The 20,858-nt window shown below is 42.8% G+C and overlaps 1 protein-coding gene and 1 long non-coding RNA gene across 3 annotated transcripts in view; both read right to left on the bottom strand.

Moving 5' to 3' along the window:
* Positions 1 to 2,761, bottom strand: part of LOC149269053 (uncharacterized) — a 43,859-nt gene extending 41,098 nt beyond the window's left edge. For both annotated transcript variants that reach the window (XR_016269656.1, XR_016269655.1), the window contains exon 1: positions 1,912 to 2,761. This is a non-coding gene — a long non-coding RNA (uncharacterized LOC149269053). The remainder of the gene's footprint in view (positions 1 to 1,911) is intronic.
* A 5,141-nt stretch (positions 2,762 to 7,902) lies between these two features.
* LOC149269054 (uncharacterized) lies at positions 7,903 to 8,553 on the bottom strand. Its single transcript, XM_089467000.1, has one exon. The coding sequence runs from the start codon at positions 8,421 to 8,423 to the stop codon at positions 8,109 to 8,111; it is 315 nt and encodes a 104-aa protein (XP_089323126.1). The 5' UTR covers positions 8,424 to 8,553; the 3' UTR covers positions 7,903 to 8,108.
* Between the last annotated feature and the right edge of the window lie 12,305 nt (positions 8,554 to 20,858).

Below are 20,858 nucleotides of genomic sequence, written 5' to 3' on the forward strand. Positions count from 1 at the left end.
TGTGGTAGTGTGTCTGTGTGTATGTACCGCTGCACAAACAGCAACTTTACCTCAAACTGAATTTTTGGTGCAAGCAACTAGATTGCAACTTAGCTGCCTCTGCCTGGCAACTTGACTGTAAGTAATGCAATCGGCATGGGGCCGGTAGGTGTGGCATTTTCATGCCACATGCTGGCCACAACAGTCACAGCACTCCGAGCTGAATGCAGCTGACAACTGGCTGGTAAAGCGGCTGGCAACTGACTGTTGATCTGATTGCGAGTGAAGCTATCGGTGCATAGGCTGTGATTGCTTGAAGGCCATGTTTAAGTAGCTGGCAACTGGCTGTTAAGTAGATACCAGGTTGCTGGCAAACTGAATGTAATTATTGACTACTGAATGGGAACGATGCGAGGAGTGAATGAGGCTCCTTTTCTGTTAGCCAAATATAGGGAGTACAGCTTGCTAGAGAAATTAGAGAGTTTCTCTTATAAGTAGCTGGTAGCTGACTGGAAAGTAGCTGGTAACTGCATAGCAACTGACTGGCAACCAGATAAGACTAACATCGTAATGCCATGGAAAGAGAAGGAGTGCGAAGATAATTAGGTATATTTTTGTGCAATTTTTAGCCTAGTTTTGAAATAAAAGTAGCTGGTAAACTCACTTACAAGTGACTGGCAACTGGCTTTCAACTTGATGGTAAAAGTTTCATTCCAATGAATAAAAGAGACGGAGAAAGCCAATAATACATAATTTTTCTTAATATTCAGCTTAATTTTCAGATCAAACCATCTGGTAACTTTACTGCAAGTACCTGACAAAGTTACTGACAAAGGATCAATATGTTATCTCAATATTAATAGGTCAAACTTTTTAAATTTCATGCCACGAGCTTCCTATTTGCAACATAAACTCTTTCCAGGAAACTTTCTGGCTGAAGATTAAAAAGTAATTCGATATTGTTGATGTCTAAAAATAGACTCTATTAATTGACTGGCAACCGTCTTGCAGCTGCCAGGTAACTAGCTGGTAAACTGACTGCCAAGAGATCAAAACTTATATCGATATTTCTAGGCAACAAATTTTACAATTTCATACTTGCAGCATAAATAAAGTAGCTGGTAACCAGGCAGTTGCTGGTAACTAACTGGCAAATTTTCAGAGTGGAGACTTAAAAGCTTCTGATGGGAGAACATACCCTTACGAGCTCTCCACTTGCAACATAAACTCTCACAACTAGCTGGTAACTCTCAAGCAAGTGGCTGGCAACTAGCTAACATGTAGATTAAAGCCTGTTCATAATTAATTTTAACGTCATGCGTCAGCGGAACCAACCGGACAGCGTTTCTCTGGCATATGTTAAGCAAAGGTCTGCAAGGGTTAAAGTCGCTTGAAAGGCCTTGAGGCAAAAGCAAGGTGTTGCAAGCGGAAGTGCCGCAAACAGCCACACCCACACACTCAAACTCACACTCTTGTGTGTATGTGTGCAATGCGCGTGTGTGGTTGAAAGTGGCTTAGCTTAGCGACATAATTAATTTATATGCTGGCGCTGGTAAATGTTTGCGAAAAGTGTCAGTTGTTTGCACCACAAACTATGCATCAACCAGGTAGCTGTATGTGTGTGTGTGTGTGTGTGTATGTGTGTGTTGATGTATCGGTGTGCGCTGCATTTGCATAGCTGTCAGCTGCGCGCTTATTGAATTGATTTATTATAATTGCAATGCAGCTGACGTGCGGACAGACGGACAGACAGCGAGAGCTCGTGCCACATGTGGCAACTCTTTAATTACACGCTCAATAAAGTATATTTTGTACATCTCTGTGGCTGTGCGTGTGTGTTTGGGTGTGTGTGTGTGTGTGTATTTCTGACAATTGAATAATGCATGTGGCTTAATTAACGGCATGCATATAAACCACTTTGAAAATACTTACCAAACGGCAGCTGGCTCAATGGCCCACTTCAAATTCAATAAAAGGCAATAACGACAACGACAACGACAACAACAATAACAACAACGGCAACCGCACAATGAACATTTCATATGCAGGCAAAAGTGTTTCAAGTGTTTTAACTGTTTTTTGTTTCTTTTTGTGCTTCTTTTGTTCTTTTTTTTAAGGAGCTAACGGTAAAGTTTTTGACACACAGAGAGAGAGAGAGAGAGAAAGAGAGAGAGAGAGGTAGTACACAGAGGCTGCTGCTGCTGCTCCTGCTCCTGCCAACATATGGTGGCAAGTTGTGTGTCCACACTTGCCTAAAAAACCTAACACGCACGCACACACACACAGGCACACGTTGGCACAAGCGAAAAAAAAGAGACAACTAAAAAGGGGGAAAAACCAAGACGCAGTTAGAAAATAATAATAAATGAGCCACGAGCAGGAGTCGAAAATATAATATTTAAGCACAAGTAAAAACAGTTTAAACGGCAATTCTGCGTGAGCGAGCGTGTGTTAGTGTGTGTGTGTGTGTGTTGGCAGCAGTCTGAACTTTGAACTGGGCTCACTTGATAAGTCCAAGCGCCCACACGTATATAATTCTTACTTTTATTTTTAGTTAGTCTTTGTCTTTAGTTTAACTTCAGTTTATATTTTTATTTTATTTTTTAAACTTTTTTTTATTGCCTTAAACTGCACTCACTAAAGCACTTTGTAATTGCAGCAGCAATAGCACATATTAGCTGTCAGTCACAGTGTTCCCTTAAAGTTCAGTTAGCTGGAATGGGTTTGGGCCACAAAGGCCCGTCAAGCGCACACAACTAACGCGGTCGCAGGACGACAGCCAACTGCGCGCTGAGCCTGAGCATCCTGTGCAGCCCAGCGTGGCTCGCAGGCCGAGCGCAACTCGGCTGCAACGTGTTCGATATCCTTTGGCCGTGCCCGAACCAGCTCGAACGTGGCTCGAGCATGGGCTGGAGCACTCGCAACTGATAGAGGGAGACACAGTCTGCCCGCTGACCTACTCGCTCCCCATGGCAAACAGCCTTTGTTTGCGCGACACTTGTTATCGTTAAAGCGTGTGAGTGTGTTTGTGTGTGTGTGTGTGTGTGTGTGCAACCGCAGCGAACATTTGCAGCCGCGTGTACAACGTGTCGTATGCGCACTTGAGCGGCGGCATTTGCTCAACGCTTTGGCCGCATTTTAGGCGATACGTTTTATGTCTTCCGGCAACAAAAGCAGCTAACATGTATGAATGTCTGTGGGTGTCTACATATATGTATATGTATGGGTGAGTGTGTGTGCGTGTGTGTATGTGCGTGCAACGATGACTGTCATTATTTAGCAATTTAAACGATTTGGCCGGGGCGTCAACTATTTACAACTCATTTGCCCGCAGCTGCAGTCAGGTCCTTTGGTAATTGCAGCAGCATCAACAACAACAACAACAACAGCAGCAACATGCGAGGCAGGTGCAGACTGAGTCTGACGCTGTCCATAATGGCCAGCAAACAAGTCAACAACACTCACGCACACACGCACACACGCACTGTGCAAATATGCATATATAGCGCACACACAGTCAATTAAATTTTCAACTGGGCATCAAGTGTTAAAGCCCTGAAAAGGCCCATTGAGTCAGCATTTAGGCATGGGCCAGCTGGCTTTGTTGTTGCTCGGTCTGTTGGCATTTATTTTTGACGGGCTTTAAGCTCTATACGCCAAACGAAATTTGATTAAATTTTGGTGCTGCACTCGAACACAATTTGTAATTCAAATTAAAAGCGCAAATAGTTGATTTTTTGCTGCTGCTGCTGCTGCTGCTGCTGCTGTTGCTGTTGCAAAGGCGGGCAACAAAAGGCATACCAAATTACTGCTGAAGCAAGAGCAACAAACAGCGGCAGCAACAGTAGAAAATGAAATGAAACGCAGTCAGTGGAAATGATGGCCAGAGATGCTGCTGATGCTGATGCTACCAAGCAACTCAACTCAACTCGACTCACAGCTCGAAAAAACAAAAACAGGAAAAACTAAAGGAAAAAAGAAGCAAAATGCCGCCGCATTTGAATGCTGCGTGGCAGCAACAATGTTGCATACCACTTGGGCACTTTGTTAGCAGCCAGCAGCAGTCGGCAGCAGTCATATTGCGGCCACACACACAAACACATACGCACACGTACACATACGCTCGTGTGAAAAGTAAAAGCCATGCAGGCATTTGGCCCCACAACATTTGCAAATTCCGTCGAGGAAAGTGTCAGAGCGTCGTTCTTTAATGATGATCGGCACGTGTCCTTACGCAACAACAACAAAACATGGGGGAATAAGCCAGAGACTACGCATGGGAGCAAACGTATTTGCTTAAAACCCACGCAGCAAGCGACAATTGCCGGAATGGTCCAATAAAAATTAAGTTATAATGCTACATAGAAATATCATGTGTGACGAATTTCCTATGAGAAAATATGCAGCTTTGTCTTTGAAGTGTGTGGAATATACAATATGTTGGCAGTCTTTAAGTAAGAATTTATTTATATGAAAATGTTGATTAACTTACTGAACTTGTAGTATGATGCTATAGGAATGATTCCTCCTTCCTTTAAGAGAGTCCATCTAATATTCTGTAACTTGCTTTTAATTTAACTCCAATTTATTTAAAAAAGAAAATGAAAATGAAACTAATTGGGCTGCTCTACCATTTCCATTGGTCAGCACCTTTCACATTTGGCCCTGGCATCTACCACAATAACTAGCTGAAATATAATAAAACAAAGCTCTTAAATTTTATATAAAATATAATAAATCATAGAAAAATTTGATTGCATATGCTAAATCACAATACAAATATATAGCAAATAAAAAATAAACAATCAATAGTTGCACTTCATCAAAACTTTTGCATAACCTCAAATTTATATAGATGTTGACTTACGGCACAATTTATTCATCTAAACATTTGCCACAAATAACGCATTCAGTTCGAGTAAAATATTATATACACATTTTTTTATTTTTCTGCTTCAATATAAATAGTGCATATAAAATGTTTAGACGCAAACTGATAAAGTAAGCAGAGCTCAGTTTTTGCATATATGTATGTCTATATGTGTATATAGTAGAGCCACATTGTCTCTATAGAGGTGTTTTTGGCAACACAACAGCAACAGTCAATTTCACACACGCACACAAAGGGCTGAAAAGGGTGAAAAGTAAAAGCCATGCCAGGCATTTGGCATGGAAATATTTTAAAATTCTGGCAACGAAAGTGCAGACAAAACTCTTAAATGACGAGCAGCACGTGCCCAAATAAATGGGGAAGCATAGTTTGATGTGGCAACGCTGCACGCACACACACACACATGCATACGCATACGTGAAATTGCGAAAGTGGCAATGTATGGCATGTATATATGTATGTATGTATGTATTTTGAATGCTGCCACAACAGAATAGCGCTCAGCGAGCAGCGAGCCCATTCACATGCGCCTGCAACTCAATTTCGCACAGTGTCTCCCATGGCGTGGCGCGAGCGTCAGGGTGGGTATGGAGGGTGGGGGGTATAGCCATTTTTGGAGGCTTTTGTCCTAGCTGCGGAATGAAGTCTGGCTGCGTCTTGTCTATTGCTGACTTTCCGATTCCAATGTGTCAAATTGTTGCAGCAGCAGATTGCGCTGTCTGCAAGTAGCTCAGCAGCACGTCAGACAGCAGATAAGGAAATGGAGATAGAGCGCGAAAGGGATAAAGTGACAGACGGCGAAGAGAGGGAGAGTGCAAGTGAGCGCGCGAAATGGAGACGGTGTTTTACTTATGCAGATGTGACAAGTGCATAAGCCAGCGCAGGGAAAATGGCTTATTTATATTGATATATTGCACAAAATCAATGCCATATGGCATTTAACGTTTCACTGAGTAGCGTAAACAAGAAATAATTGAAATTTCAATGAAAATAAACGACGATTTAATACGCTTTATGGCAAATTGATGTACAAACATACTAAGATGCGCCATTTATACATTTTTCATAAATTTCCTAAAATTAGTCATGCTCTGCTTGGTTTATCCAAATACCAAAAGTGATCGAAGCGATAATAGTATTTGGTATTTTTGGCATTTTACAATACAGCTTGCGCATCTCTAGCCTAACTGATGCTAAATTACAAATGGCGAACTGTTAAGTGACCTTTAACAGCAGCAATAGCAGCCATTCTGTAATCGAGACCTTGTTGTGGCCTTAATGGCTCATTCCTTTAGACAACTCAACTGCGGAGTGCAGCCACTGTGTTGTACGTATGTATGCATATGCTGTGTATCCTTTGTATAATAATAACAACAGTATTTCAATTCTGCGAGCTCATATGCACACACACACACGCATATGCTTGGTATTTTTTCTCAGCTCACTCGTTTGAAAAGTGTTGTTTTGTTGCTATATTATTGTAGTGAGAGTGTATTACGTTCCGAGTATGACAATAAACGGCAGATAATTAAAGCTCAACAATAATATTAAATTTATGCAGTCGCTTTTATTTTTTTCCGAATTTTATTTTATTTCCTTTTTTTTTTTTTGTGGGGGCTTCACGTGAAATTTGCATAAAATCAACATTGGCATTTTCGAATGAAATGTATTGTATTTATGTTAAAAATATATATTTAAAAAAAAATAAACATTTTTTACAGTCAATAATCAATCAAACGTGAAATAAATGAAAGAGTATATATGTAAGTGTGTTTGTATGTATGTATATGTATAGAGTAATGCAAAATGAATTGTTACTGCAGCAACTGCTGCTGCTGTTGCTGTTGCTGCTGTTGCTGCTGTTGCTGTTGCTGCTGCCTTAATCGAAATGTTTTTTGCTTTATTATTTAGTTGGTTTTTTCTTTCTTTCTTTCTTTTTATATTTGACTTGCTCTGCTCTGGTTGGCTGGTCTTTAATACGACTTCCTGTGCCATTAAATTTTAGCATAACAAACAAAATACTTTTCGAGTGTTTCCGTTTGCTTGTTTCGGTGACATTTCGGCGGCAACCGGCGGCAATCCAGCAAAACGAGTACCACAAAGCTAAAAGTGCAGTAAAAAATTTGTTGAAATATGCGACCGTCCGTTAGGCAACAAAAATTGCACGAGCTTTTATTTGCACTTCAATTTCGCCCTCGACGCTGCCGGCAGTTGCCATACAAAGAGCCAGCGAAAGGGGGGGAGGGAAGAGTCTCTCGTACTCTCTCCCCCGTCTTAATGGCAGCAGTTGCAATTGCAATTCCCCTCCGTTGCAGTTTGTTAACTGCAGTGCAATGCATTCGCTCACTAACTGCGGACAAGGGCAATGCATAGCGCACCCAAGCGCCCGGGACGGAGCCAAGAGCCAACAACGATGACCGAAACGTTAGCAAAAGTCCCAAGACAAGTGCTGCTAGCAGCTATTTTATTTTTGAATGTCCTTTGCTGCTTATCAGCGCTTAAAATCAAGAGACAGAGAACTCTGCCCAAAAAGTATATACATATATAAAGAAGTGAGCAGTGCGCCTGTGGACGGGCCAGCAGTCTACCAGACAGTCGTCGGGCGGACGCGACGTGCACGACGACGAGTGCAGCACAAAAAGCTGCAGGTGAAATGCAAGGAAACGAGCCAAATAAAATCATGTGACACTTTGTGGTTAATAATGTTGTGTGTACATCCAATCCGGCGGTGTCTTCGCCCATTGTTTCGTTTTCGCTTGCCCCAAAAAGGAGCTGCCCGCCCAGCACGTCCTCCTCCTCCTGCTGCTGCTCAGAAAATAAATATGAAAAGCGGGACAAGCGGGACAAGCGGGGCATCGTTGGCAGCGACGGTGATTTAAATGCAAATTTATTATCATGCAGCTCGCAAAAATAAAATACAAAAAAAAAAAAAAAAAAACCCGCAGTCAAACACACCCATACACGCACATCTCATACACCCAGAAAATAGTATAAATAAATGGCAAACAAAAAGAGAAAATATTGTAATAATATTTACAAAATGTCTGCTCGGCCGATTTTTTCCATATTTTATTATAAAACATACATATATTTTGATTTTCATATTTTCATTTAATGGCCACATTTTAATTTTTTCGCATATGCATTAACATTTTGATTAAACGATTTGCATATTTGTTTATATAGTAAAATGCCCTTCATTAGATTCGTCTGGGCATAGCTTATGAAGGCTAGCCCGCTAATTGACCTTGTATCTGTCATCGTCGTGTTCGTAACCCTCCTTGAATAGGAATCGAAGGACATCTGTGAAGAGTAGGACGTTGCGCCGCTTGCTAGCCAACATGCGATAGGCCTCGACCATGTAGTACCACAGCAGGGCCAGCAGCAGCACCAGCAGACAGGCACACGTATACAGCTCCAGGATGTGGTCCCACCAGCGGGTCAGCCTGTAGACCCGTCGCTGCACCTGGCCAACGACTATCCTGAGCGCTGCGCCCCATGTCGGCAGACATATGCAGATGTTGCGATACCAATCGATCAGCTTGTCAAACATCTTCTGCTCCCGTCGTATTCAATTGAAATCTAAATTTAACACTGAAAGTTCTAAAATGTGAGCAGAATCTTGATGTGTTTCCAATTCTGACATTCGTAGCTGAGCTAACTGTGTTTAGGAAATAGACTTTGCTGCTGATTTATTACGAGGGTTGACAGGCATCCATTTTGTACACAAACTTAATACAAACATATTGCCATGAGTAAAAAATACATGTTTTATTAATACACCAAATGCATTTATTTTAGACAAGTATTTTATAGACTTAATACTATGTATATTTTTAGCCCTAGATTACCTTTTAACAAAAAATTAGAAATTCGATTTATTCAAAATTTTTTATTATTATAATTATTGTTTTTTTTTTTTTTTTGTCTTTTAAAATATTTATAGCTCTAAATTTATTATTCAACATACTTCATAATTTTTTTTTTTTTTTTTTTTTTGTCTTTTATACTTTATATTGATAATATTTTTGTTTTATTTTTATGTATTTCTTTATTTTTATACCCTGAACCCATTTTCAATGGGAAATCATGTAGCAGGAGGCGTGGCAGACCCCACAAAGCATATATATTCTTGATCAGGGCAACGAGCTGAGTCGATTTGGCTTGAGCTTCCAAAGGTCACCGGCCCTCAAGACCTCACCGCCCTCATCCGAAAACTATTTTATCGAGAATAATCGATAAATGGATTTCGTTTATTCAGCTTTATTTGAATACTATTAGACACAGAGACTTCAGATTAAGATATGTGGATGCATGGATGCGTGGATGCATCACAGATATTTACTTTTTTAGACTTTGGCCATTGTAATGGTTTCGACTATAAATAGCTACGGAGTAATCCCTTCAGACTCACCTGACAAATAGTTATTAGCCTAGCACCCACCTGCTGTCAGCCGGTATTACAAAACCCAGCTTTGATGCACAACTTCCCACGCGCTCATCAATTTTTCTCAGCCAACCCGATAAACATTCTCAGATAAATAATATTTGCAATAATGTGCAATCGAAGGCGTATATCAAAATTAGTCTAAACTATGCCAACAGCGACGAAAGGCATATTTGCTTTTGAGCAGCAGGAATCTGAGTTTGAGTTTGAGTTTGAGCTGAGTTCAGTTTGGGGCCAAGTCATGGCAGTCGCATTCATATCGTTAGTCATGCGCTTTATGTGCGCACATCGTTGTAAATTCCGGTCCGTATGCCTGCTATCCTGCTATCCTAGTGCTATCCTGGTCCTCGTCCTGGTCCTGGTCCTGGCCTGCTCTTATCTCTGTGGCAGAACTGTTGTTTAAGTTTGCCATTTTTCAACAACTCATCAATCTGTGCTCGATGCCATTGCCTAAGTTGGGCCTGTTCAATGTTGCCCGACTGGAGCAGAGTGCGGACGCTTGGCAAGGGGGCGGGCTAGGCGGGGCTCAAGAGCGAAACTAACTTATGCGAGGCACGCACTCACCGCAAATGCAGCACAGCACAGCACAGCAGAGCAGAGCAGAGCAGAGCTGAGCTGAGCAGAAGCATCAGTCTTCGTCTGCAGCACCCTGGGCGGCATTGAGGAGTCTGCTAAGCGTATGTTGGGCAAATATGGCAACGTTTTTCCTGATTTTCCTTTTGCTGTGCTCCGACTCCGGGGCTCGCCCGGCTCCCCACGAAGTTTCACTCAAGTCGCAGAGCGTCGGCTGTCGCCAAACTTTTTTATTATGTATTTCTATACTTTTATTATTCATCTATCATCGTTGTTATAGTTTAATAGAAAGTTTAAAAGTCATCATCTAGCTAGCGCCAATGACTTGCCATATGGAGCGCGCACATGACACGCCCATAACTCACAATGACAGTTAAGTTGGGTAATGCCGAGATCCCATCTACCATACCACCCATCGCATCGGAACCGAAACCCTGTCAACCTTTGACCCCGGCCCGGAGGCATTTTGCAGTCCGTTAACGGTCCAGCTGGCGGGTAGCCAACAAATGTCGAGTCCTTTGCTTCTAGATAAACAATGCAATTTACGATGAGTGTGCGGCGAACGGATGTTTCATTAGCATTGAAGATGTCCCACCGTCCGTCCGTCCGTCCGTCCGTCCTCTATTTGAGGTGCCACCCACAGGGCTCACACCAAGTCGTTAGTGTTAATTAACTTGGCGCAGAGTCAAGTGGCAAAAAGTGCATAAGCCATAATGCTGTTGTTGTTGTTGCCTGCAAATGGAGATGAAGTTGACAAGGACTGATAGAGAGAGAGAGAGAGAGAGACTCTGCAGCAGCAAGCGAAACCTCCGTTCATTTGCAACAACATGTCGCAACATAACTTTGGCCGCAAAATTCAATAAAAATGCGTTGCAAGCAGCCATGAGACGTTTATAGCCACATCGGCCACGCATGCAAAAGCCAAAACAACCGCAAAGTGTTTCTAATAAATTGTGCAGCAACAACTTTGGCTACAACTACAACAAGTGTTTAAATTTATCGCATCTGCGATTTGCACGCCCCCATTGCAAGCATCTCTCTCTCTCTCTATCTCACTCACTTACTGCCTTCCTCTCTCCCAACAACTATCTCGCTCTCTCTTTTACACGCATGCACTTGACTGTTGATGCTTGTGTGTGTGTGCGTGTGTGTGTGTGCATATGGTATAAACAAGTATAAAAATCAAGAAAATATTGAATGAAACTATTCGAATATCCTGTAATATTTGATTTTACCCAGAATTATTTGTGGCTTATTTTAGTTGGATTAAATTTTAAAAAAAGTTTAAAAATGAAATACATAAATCTAGGTGAAATTTATGGTATTTTGATTAAACCTAATAATAAACTTACAGAACTAATATAAAATATTTAAAAAACATAAAGAAATTATATCGGCTAAGCTTTCATCAACTCTTGTTCCTTTGCAGCTTTTCGCTGTTTTCATTTAATAGAAACTGTCTCTAGAGAGCACAGAAGCTACGTCTACATACTAACCATATCTTTAAAATCCTGTAGAAATTATTTTAACACTACTTTCAAAACTCTTATCTATGCTCATTCGACTCGTTAAGCTTAAAGCTATAAATTTCTTATTTTATTCGATAAACTAAGATTGTTTTGATGTATATTCGTAATCTTCAATAGCTGCTGGAATAGTTCAGCCTTAAAACCGTATAAACTTCTAGTCGCATCTACCCGCACATGCATGATCTCTGCTCTCGAGCGATGCAACATGCTGATGTCCTATGCTAATATACCTCAACTCAAAATGGTAACATTTTAAGCTAACAGAGCTCAACAATATTTTACATGTGCCAAGCCCGAGGGCGCTGGCCATGGCTGTTGCTGACTAAATCAACAACAACAACAACAGTTGCCGCCACCAGCAGCAACAGCTAAAACAACAACAACAGCGAAAGCCACCAAGAGCAATTATGATATCGGCCATGATTTTGTGGGCAATTGGCTTTAATGGCTGTCGGGGTGAACAAAGACGACGACGACGACGACGACGACTGTGAGTCGAATTTATTTAAACGCTGCCAAATGGCAAAGTCTGTCAATCGGCGGCAACTGCCGCATTCGCATATACCGGAGCCAGGCTATTTAAATGTAGAGCCCCTCTAATAAATGCGCTGGGCCTTTGCCAGCTGGAAGAGGTAGAGAACGAGGGAGGGATAGGGGGTGAGGGAGGCGGAGAGGGAGGGGGAGAGGGAGAGCAACCGCACAGCAACAACAGTGAGCCAAGTTTTCATGCTGCTCTCTCTCTCTCTCCCCTCTATTCCAGCAAACTCTGCTTTTTCTACTCTTTCGCTGTTGTTGTTGTTGTTGTAGGAGTACAATTTATTTTTATATTGCTTATATGATAATCGTTTTGCATTAAAAACCTTCGTCTAGCCCCATTTTCCATTTTCACATCCATTTCCGTTTTGCCCTTTGCTGTTGCCAAAAAAAAAAAAAAAAGCGGAAAAAAGGAAAATAGAACAGAAAAAAATTGTTGGTGTTTGGCCGTATTTATTTAGTATTCAAAGTGTTATCGGCAAAGTCAGAGGCTGGCAGCCGAAACCCCAAAGGATTAGTTATGATAAATGTGTTTTATAAGCGTGACACCAGCACAGACACACAGAGTGAGAGAGAGAGAGGGAGGGAGGGGGAGAGTGAGCGGGACTCTGCGACTGGGGTCCTGTGCCATTTAATGCACAGATAATGAGTTCCTTTGTTGGCAATATGTCAAATCGCTGGCCCAATATTTTAGCCTCGACTGCAAAATGAGAATAGGCAAATGCCAAAAGATTTCCATTCGGCTTTTAGCGTATGCCGCTTACCCTCTCCCCCAGCCACACCCTCCCTCTCACCCACCCTCTCGCTCTCTCTCTCTCTCTCTCTCTCTCTCTCTCTCTTGTGTGCGGCGCGTCGAATCGTGTTAATTAAGCATCCGAAATGCCCACTCGAAACAGCATGCGAGATTAGAGCCAACGACATAAATCAAGCAAACTGTTTGTTTGCCCAAAAATGGAACGACATGGCTTAAGACCACTCACCAATCAATTCAAAAGCTTTTCAATTAATTCACAATCTGGCATTTGAGCCATGCGTGTGGGAAATTAGGCAGCCGACGCGTCGCTCGGGCTAAAGGAATTTCAATTACAGACTGAAATTTAGCTAACTAATGTAAATTAGTATTTAATCATGAATATCTCTATACGATTCTATTGATTACATTAAAATATTTGTATAATCGTTATCTAGTTAGTTGACTAATGCATAAATAATGATTGAAATATACTACATTTTATTAAAAATGTTGCTTCTGTGTCTGCCCAACTTGTTTCTTGGCATAGCTGGTTTTCTATTCATCTATCTCAGCCTTTCCCAATTTCGTCTTTATCTGATTCTTGCTTTCTATGTTTTATATATCTATCTCTCTCGGCTCTCTACATATGTCTCTCTTTTTATATATATCTCCCTCTCTCTCTCTATCTATCTCTATCACTTCTTGAATCTCTCTCTCTCTCTATCACTTTCTGTCGCTTTCTCTCTCTATCACTTTCTGTCGCTTTCTCTCTCTATCACTTTCTGTCTCTCTCTCTCTCTCTCTCTCTCTCTATCACTTTCTGTCTCTCTCTCTATCACTTTCTGTCACTCTCTCTCTCTCTCTCTCTCTTTGTCTATCGCTTTCTGTCTCTCTCTCTAACACTTTCTGTCTGTCTCATTCTCTCTCCTCTATCTCTATCTTTCTCGCTTCAATTTCCATCACTTAATTAATATTTTTCCTCTTTTCATTCTAACCACTTTTCTCACCTTAATTTAGTAATTTACCTGTGCTTACAGTTGTTTGTCCGCCTTCTGCCTTATGTTAGATGGTCATCAACTATAGTTGTGCGTGTTCTTATCAATTGTCAGCTATGTAAATACAAGGGAACACACTTAGGTGAGTATATAAAAAAATAAAACAAAAACTGCTAAATAAAGCAATTAAGGCCCACGCACTGATTATCTCTTTATGTACTTACATATGTGTATTTACTACTACAATGTATATTTGTACGTATGCATGTATCCTTTCAATTCATTTATACAAACATATATACATACATACATGATTTATATCGTTTAAATCTGAGTGTAGCTCCTTTAAGCCTGGCTTAGATTGTGACATGCTGTGTCAGCCTTTATCCGCTGTTCAGCAGCGAATGCAATTTTATAAGTCAGCGGCATAATCGATGAAGGTTCTGCCTCTGTCTCTCTGTTCTCTCCTCTCTCTATCACTTTAGCTCCCTCCCACTCTCTCTCTCTCTCTCTCCCTCTCTCGGTCAACCACACGCTCGCTTGTCATTGATAAATTATTGTTGTTGCAGCAGCTGCTATTTGTTGTCATTGTTGTTGTTGTTGTTGTTGTTGTTTTGGATATATTCCTGCTCGCAGCCCTTTCTTGTGCCAGTTTGGTCTTCTCTGGTTTTTTGTTGGGCTGCGGCTGCGCACAATTTACGACAATATCTGGCTGATGTTATAATTAAATTAAATGCCAGAGTCGCTCGTCCTTGTTTACTGCAACCACGCCACCCACTCCCGCACCCATGTCCACGCCCACACCTTTGCCTCCCATGCTGCTCTGCTTCTTCTTCACGGCATTCCTCGTTCCCTTCTGCTTTCTTTTTTTTTTTTTTTTTTTTTTTTTTTTGGGGTAATTTCAATTTCTGGTAATCGCGTGCGAAGAGGTCCGCGTGACTCGAAGCGCTGGCTAATAAATATTTCACTTAATTCACGATTTTCACGCCTACCGCGAGGCCAAATGCATGTACGTATATATATATATGTGTATGTAATGTCGCCCGTCTATTGTGACTGTGTTGTTGTAGCTGTTGTGAATTGTTACAAAACGTTCATACCATTTTTCTTGAGGCGCTGCGTCGCTTTGTCAGCGCTTTTGTTGCAAGTGTCGAAAGGTGGCCAAGTGGGCGGCTGGCTGGTTGCTTGGTTGGTGGGCGTGGCTGGGAAATGTCAGCGCGTCCATGGCTCAAAATGAGTTGACACTTGGCATGTCAGTGTAATTTTGAAATATTAATCACATACCACACGACTGCAGCAGCAACAGCAGCAGCAAATCCATTGTGAATGGAGGCGAATGTTTGCTTGGCATGGCATCCAATGGCTGGCCCAGACCCCATTCTCTCTAGCTAGCATAACTATTGTTGCCCAGCATATTACGTTACATGCGAGCATTAGGCATACACACATGCACACACACACGCAGAGCCATTGGCTGCATAATCAAATAGAAAACTCAAGAGCAACTCGAGCCGTGGCACTTAGTGGGAGTGCGAGCGAGAGAGGCAGCAGCTAGACTGCCCTGGCGTAAAGCAATTAGTGTTGCATTTTATGGCCTTTAATGTGGTAATGGTTTCGGGTAATTAACAATTATGTCTAACTACAAATGCGACACGTTGCCGATTGCGTGCGCTCCGCACTTGTCGCACAGCAGAACTTGAGTTGACCCCAAATGCCGCCCATTCTCTCTCGCTCTCTCTCTCTCCCTCTCTCTCTCTCTCCCTCTCTTGTTCTCTTCCGCTACTGCTAGATTATTACAAATTTTGCATATTTGAAGTTGAAAGCTTGCTTGCGGCAGCTGTGCTGCAAGGCGAAATTGGCCATTGCAGTGACTAAGTAAGTGGTTTCGCTTATTGTTGCAGCGTTGCAGCATTAAAATTTTAGAAATTCACCCAGCCAGCCAGCCAGCCAGCCCCACCCACAGATTAATTGCCCATGCAGTGCGAGAGAGACAGAGTGAGAGAGAGTGAGAGGGAGAGACTGAGTTTGTGGCAGACAGACGAAAACTAATTGTTGCCGCCTAATGAGGCAGCAAGCAAATTAGCAATTTACGAGCACAGCTAATATTGCGCTGCTCAGATTCCACTTGACACCTAAGCAGAGCATAAAGGAAATAAAAAGCTAAAAAAAAAAATCTGACAGTTATTGCTTAAGCAAACAATAAAATTGAGTCGCATTTGCTTGATTTCTTGTTTAATATTTAAATAAATCATAGTTTCGATTTCAATTAGCAGCAGCTCTACTCGATCGAGTCTCGGCTCTGTCATAATAAATAGCGTCGAAGCTAAACGTAAATAGCGCAACGGCAACTCAAATAAACTGAATATCTAAAATTTAATCCCTCTTGTTATAAATAATTGAAGAAATGTTTCACAAAAGCACGAAAAGCACATAGATTATACGCTATCAAAAATGTATTTAGCTCAGCTGCCCACCTACTCACTCTCCCTCTGCCTCTCTCTCTCACTCTCTTATTTTGTCTCTGCTTTGCTGCTTTGTCAAATGCGTTTGGCGCCCGCCTAACTACCAAATGGTCAATGGTGGCCCCCTCATCATCATCCCTCCTCCTCCGCCCCCTCAGCTCAGCTGCGATTTGCTGTGGAGCAGCAGCAGCAGCAGCGGCTAAACAGCGCTCTGCGGTCTGCGTTGGCCAATGGAAAAGTCTATTAACGCACACGAAACTGTTAATTTTGCTGATGCAATTTCGGCTCAATTTATTGTGCACCCACAAAACACTGCAGAACAAAACGGCACTCGATAAAAACAAGGAAAGCGAGGGCCTAGAGCAGCTTGAAGACTTGTGAATGCCCTTACGAGATGTATGAGTGTTTGGCAGAGATCGTTCTTGATAGAGTGGTAGATAGTAGATGTAATGAAAGTAGAGAAAGTAGAGACAAAACTGTAAGCTCTCTTTGGTTAACTAATTTTCTAGCTCTCATGATTTCAGTGTATTGAAGATCGATTGATGGATTGAAGCAGCGTTTAACTGTCTTACATTATCTACATTTGTTAGCATTTGGTATTAAATTAGATTTTCATCCTAATTCGATTTATTCTGTTCTATCTCACTCTGTCTCTCTCTCTCTCTCTCTCTCATTCCCTCTCTTTCTAGATTTTTACTCTAATTTGATCTACTATATTCTATCTAATTCTCTCCCTCTCTCTTTCTCTCTCTTATTATTTTTTAGATCACTTTATCTCTCTATCATGCGGTATTTCTACTTTATTTTAATTTCATTACTCTTATTACTCGTCTAATTTCTCTCTCTCTCTCTTGCTCTCTCTTTCTCCCTTGCAAACTTAAGTTATTCTAGTAAACAAGTCCTATTAAAATTATAACAATAATTGCTTATTGTTGTATAATCTTCTATTTTGAACAGAGCTTTTGCCTTTGGAATACATTAAAATGAATATATAAAGCTACTTTAATGTCTTCCCAAAAAGTAGATGAGACGATGCATAATGCAATACACTTTAATTCTGATCATTATTATTACATTTTCTTTCTTTCTTTTTTTTTGTTGCCTCGCAAATTAATTGCATGTCGCGCCATAAAGCGGTCATACCCTATGGCAAGTGTATTAAAAACTGAAATAATACGTTGAAACGAGTCTCCGGCGGACCGAAATTGAAAAGCCAAAGTACATAACAACAAACTGTCGGCTCCCCAGTTGCCCAGCTCCCAGTTGCCGTGGCTGCCAGTGCCAAAGCCAGGGCCAATCCCGAACCGGGACCCAAACCCGCAGCCAGTGTGCGTCGGGCGCGAAAATCAATATAAATATGCTGCTACGGCACCAAGCACCGTGCACCAAGCACCGTGCACCATGCACCATGCACCATGCACCATGCACCATGCACCATCCAGCTGGAGCTGCATGGAGCAACATGACAATTTATGTGCATTTCGTATGCAGCCAGCTAAATAGACAAGGCAGCGACTGGGCCGCCGCGTATGAGGATCGAGCTGTTGGACTGTGCGTGTGTGCGAGTGTGTGTGTGGGTGTGTGTGTGTGTGTGTGGCAGACACCCTCAACGGCAAAAGTGCCATTCGGGCTGGGCCAAGGACACAAAGGCTGCACAAACCCACACACACACCCACACACACACCCACACACACATACACACACACATGCAGACGCACGTAACGATAAAACTTGAAAATGCTGTTAGCTACAAAATTTGTTGTCCGACTTTGTTGGGGCGTCGCATGCAGATTTTTTCTTCGCTCACTCGCTGTCTGTCTGTCCGTATGTCCGTCTGTCCGTCTATCTGTCTGTCCGCCTCTCTGTCTGACTGGAACGATGAGGCTCTGCACTAATTTGTAGGCGCACAGCAGCAGCTATTGACTCAATATATATTGCGCACAATAAGTGCAGATAGAGCACCGTTACGGGTACACCCTTCCCCCTCCACACCCACTGCACTGCACTGGTGTGTAGGGCACGCGTCGCTGCATTCGTGTGCGTGCGATTGCAAATTTATGCACTGCGATGTAAACAAGGCAAACATTTCCGCATCGACAGCCGATGCTGCTGAGCTTGTGGCTGGCAGGAGGTGGACGCATTTCAGTGCTGGAAAACGCAATAAAGCAGCGCGATTGTGAATTATTTGCAGCATACTTTCGGGCTGACGCAGCAGCTGCATTTCTAACTGTTTTACTGTAACTGGAAACTGGGCCGCTCGACGCCTGCACAAAGCGGACAAACCTAATTACAGCTGCAGACAGCGGACAGCAGACAGCGGACAACAGACAATAGCTTACAGCCTATCGCTCCTAACGCCGCCCCACCTATGCCCCGCCCCCCTGCCCGCGTTTAGGCCACAATCCTGATGCTTGCATTGGTCGTTTTGTCAGTTCGTTTAGCGGCACAAATTGCCGTCCATTGGGTTAGCTGCCCCGCGACACCTAATGCTGTCTCTCTCCCTCTCCCTCTATCTCTCTCTACATATATGTGTATGCAGCCAGCCAGATATTCAGGCCACATAACTTTGTCGGCCATTGCGACAACTGACTTTTCAACTGGTAGCCGCTGTTGCTGCTGCTGCTGCTGCTGCTGCAGTTCGCAGTTGCCCAAATGCCCTTTGGCAGTGGCAAAGGCCACACTTACAGGGTATATTGGATGCCTCCTCGTGCTAAATCTTTATGAATGCCTAGCATAATTCAACTCTGCAAAGTTTTAAATTTATTATTTCGAATATATTTTTAAGCAATGTTTTCGTTTTGAATAAATTTATATGAGATTTTAATCGTATGCAAGATTATAAATAAATGCAGAGCCTTTATTAAGTAAGCTAAATTAATGTGGAATTTGAACTAATTTATTTGCCTTCCTATGCTGCGAATTTCTTTGAAAGTCCCAATCTCTCTCTCTCTCTCTCTCTCTCTCTCTCTCTCTCTCTCTCTCTTAATCCCTTTCTCTCTCTATTTACCAGTTGTGAGGCGCTCTGTGTCATTCCCTTATACAATCCCTCACTCTCAGTCTCTGTCTCAATCTCATTCTCATTCTCAGTCTCAGTCTCAATCTCATTCTCATTCTCATTCTCATTCTCATTCTCATTCTCATTCTCATTCTCATTCTCAGTCTCAGTCTCAGTCTCAGTCTCAGTCTCATTCTCATTCTCAGTCTCAGTCTCAGTCTCAGTCTCAGTCTCAGTCTCAGTCTCAGTCTCATTCTCAGTCTCATTCTCATTCTCATTCTCATTCTCATTCTCACCCTCACCCTCATTCTCATTCTCATTCTCATTCTCATTCTCATTCTCATTCTCATTCTCATTCTCAGTCTCAGTCTCAGTCTCATTCTCAGTCTCAGTCTCAGTCTCAGTCTCAGTCTCAGTCTCTCTCCCTCTCTCTCTCTCTCTCTCTCTGTCTGCCTCCCTCTCCCTCACATTTCTTCTCATCCACTGTCCTCTCTTCTATCTCTCCCTCTACTTACCTCTCTCGCGCTCTATTCCTATTTCCTGTTAACCCTCACTCAGTCTCTCTATCTCTCTCTGCCTCCATCTCTTTCCCTTTATCTCTCGCTCCCTCTTCCTATTGCTGCCTATTTTAATTGCAACAGTAAACTATTTATGTTGACTTTATGTACATTAATTACTAACACAATGCAGTCCCATTTCAATATGCAAACACACTTCAGTTTTCCAGGGTATTTGGCTAAACAGCAGAGACAACGGCAGCCTGACTGGCTGGCTGGCTGGCTGGCCGGCTGTTTGCTGTCAAGTGGACAACGGCTGTGCACAAAAAGGAAACTTGCTGAAAAACCAAATTTAAAAAAGATACAGCTGTGCTGTGTGGCAAGGTGCAGGAGCAGAAGCAGCAGCAGGGGCAGGGATAGTCACAGGGGAGGGGCAGACCTTCAAGCGGCTAGCGGCAATCGGCAGTGAGCTCAAATGTTGTGCAATGCCTTGCTGGAGCTGGCTCGGCCAGTGGCTCTATCGCTGCTGCAGCCGCTGCCAAACAACAGAGCCCAAAAACCTATAACGTCAAATGTCGAACGCTGTCGACTGTGCCGACTATGCCGACTGTCCCGACTGTCCCGGCTGCCCTCTACGTTCGTTTGTCCGTCCGTTCGTCCGTCTTTGGTAACGGGGCAAATGCGTCTGTTTTATTTTACTTTTGCATATTTTTTGGCGTGTTTCAACTACTGCGGCGCTGTCTCTACATTTTTCAAGTTGTCTGCGTTTGACGTGCACGGCTGGGCGCTCCACTGCGTCTACATCGAAGTCCTTGGCTGGTGGTGGCGACGACGACGACGACGACGATGACGAGGGCGTTGGCGTAGTTACAGTTCGCCCTGTGCTCTGTGTGTGCGGTTGTGGTTCGTTGCTTGGTTATCGCCCAAGCGGCCGCCACAGCGCCCCAAGGGGCAGGCGAGCGGACGAACGAACGGGTGGGTGGGCGAGTTCTGGGTGGGAATGGTTCGCTCACTCGCTCGCTCGCTCGGTTGGCCGCGACTTTAGTTCGTTTTTGGTGAGCCTGTTTTTTAGTGCCTTCCGTAACCATTAAATTTTACGTTTTTATTAGCGCGCCGCATAGACGAGAACGGGGAGGCAACACTCTCGCTCTGCCACACAAACGACGAGCCACCACACCACACCCCACATGCCTCGCCTGGCCCGGCCTGGCTTGCCTTTCAGG

The sequence above is a fragment of the Drosophila arizonae genome, chromosome 4 (assembly GCF_054131065.1).
Source record: "Drosophila arizonae isolate 15081-1271.41 chromosome 4, UAZ_ARI_1.0, whole genome shotgun sequence".
NCBI lineage: Eukaryota > Metazoa > Arthropoda > Insecta > Diptera > Drosophilidae > Drosophila > Drosophila arizonae.

Bases quoted from the DNA above. Each gene is read 5' to 3' on its own strand.
- LOC149269054 (XM_089467000.1), bottom strand. From the start codon at position 8,423: ATGTTTGACAAGCTGATCGATTGGTATCGCAACATCTGCATATGTCTG.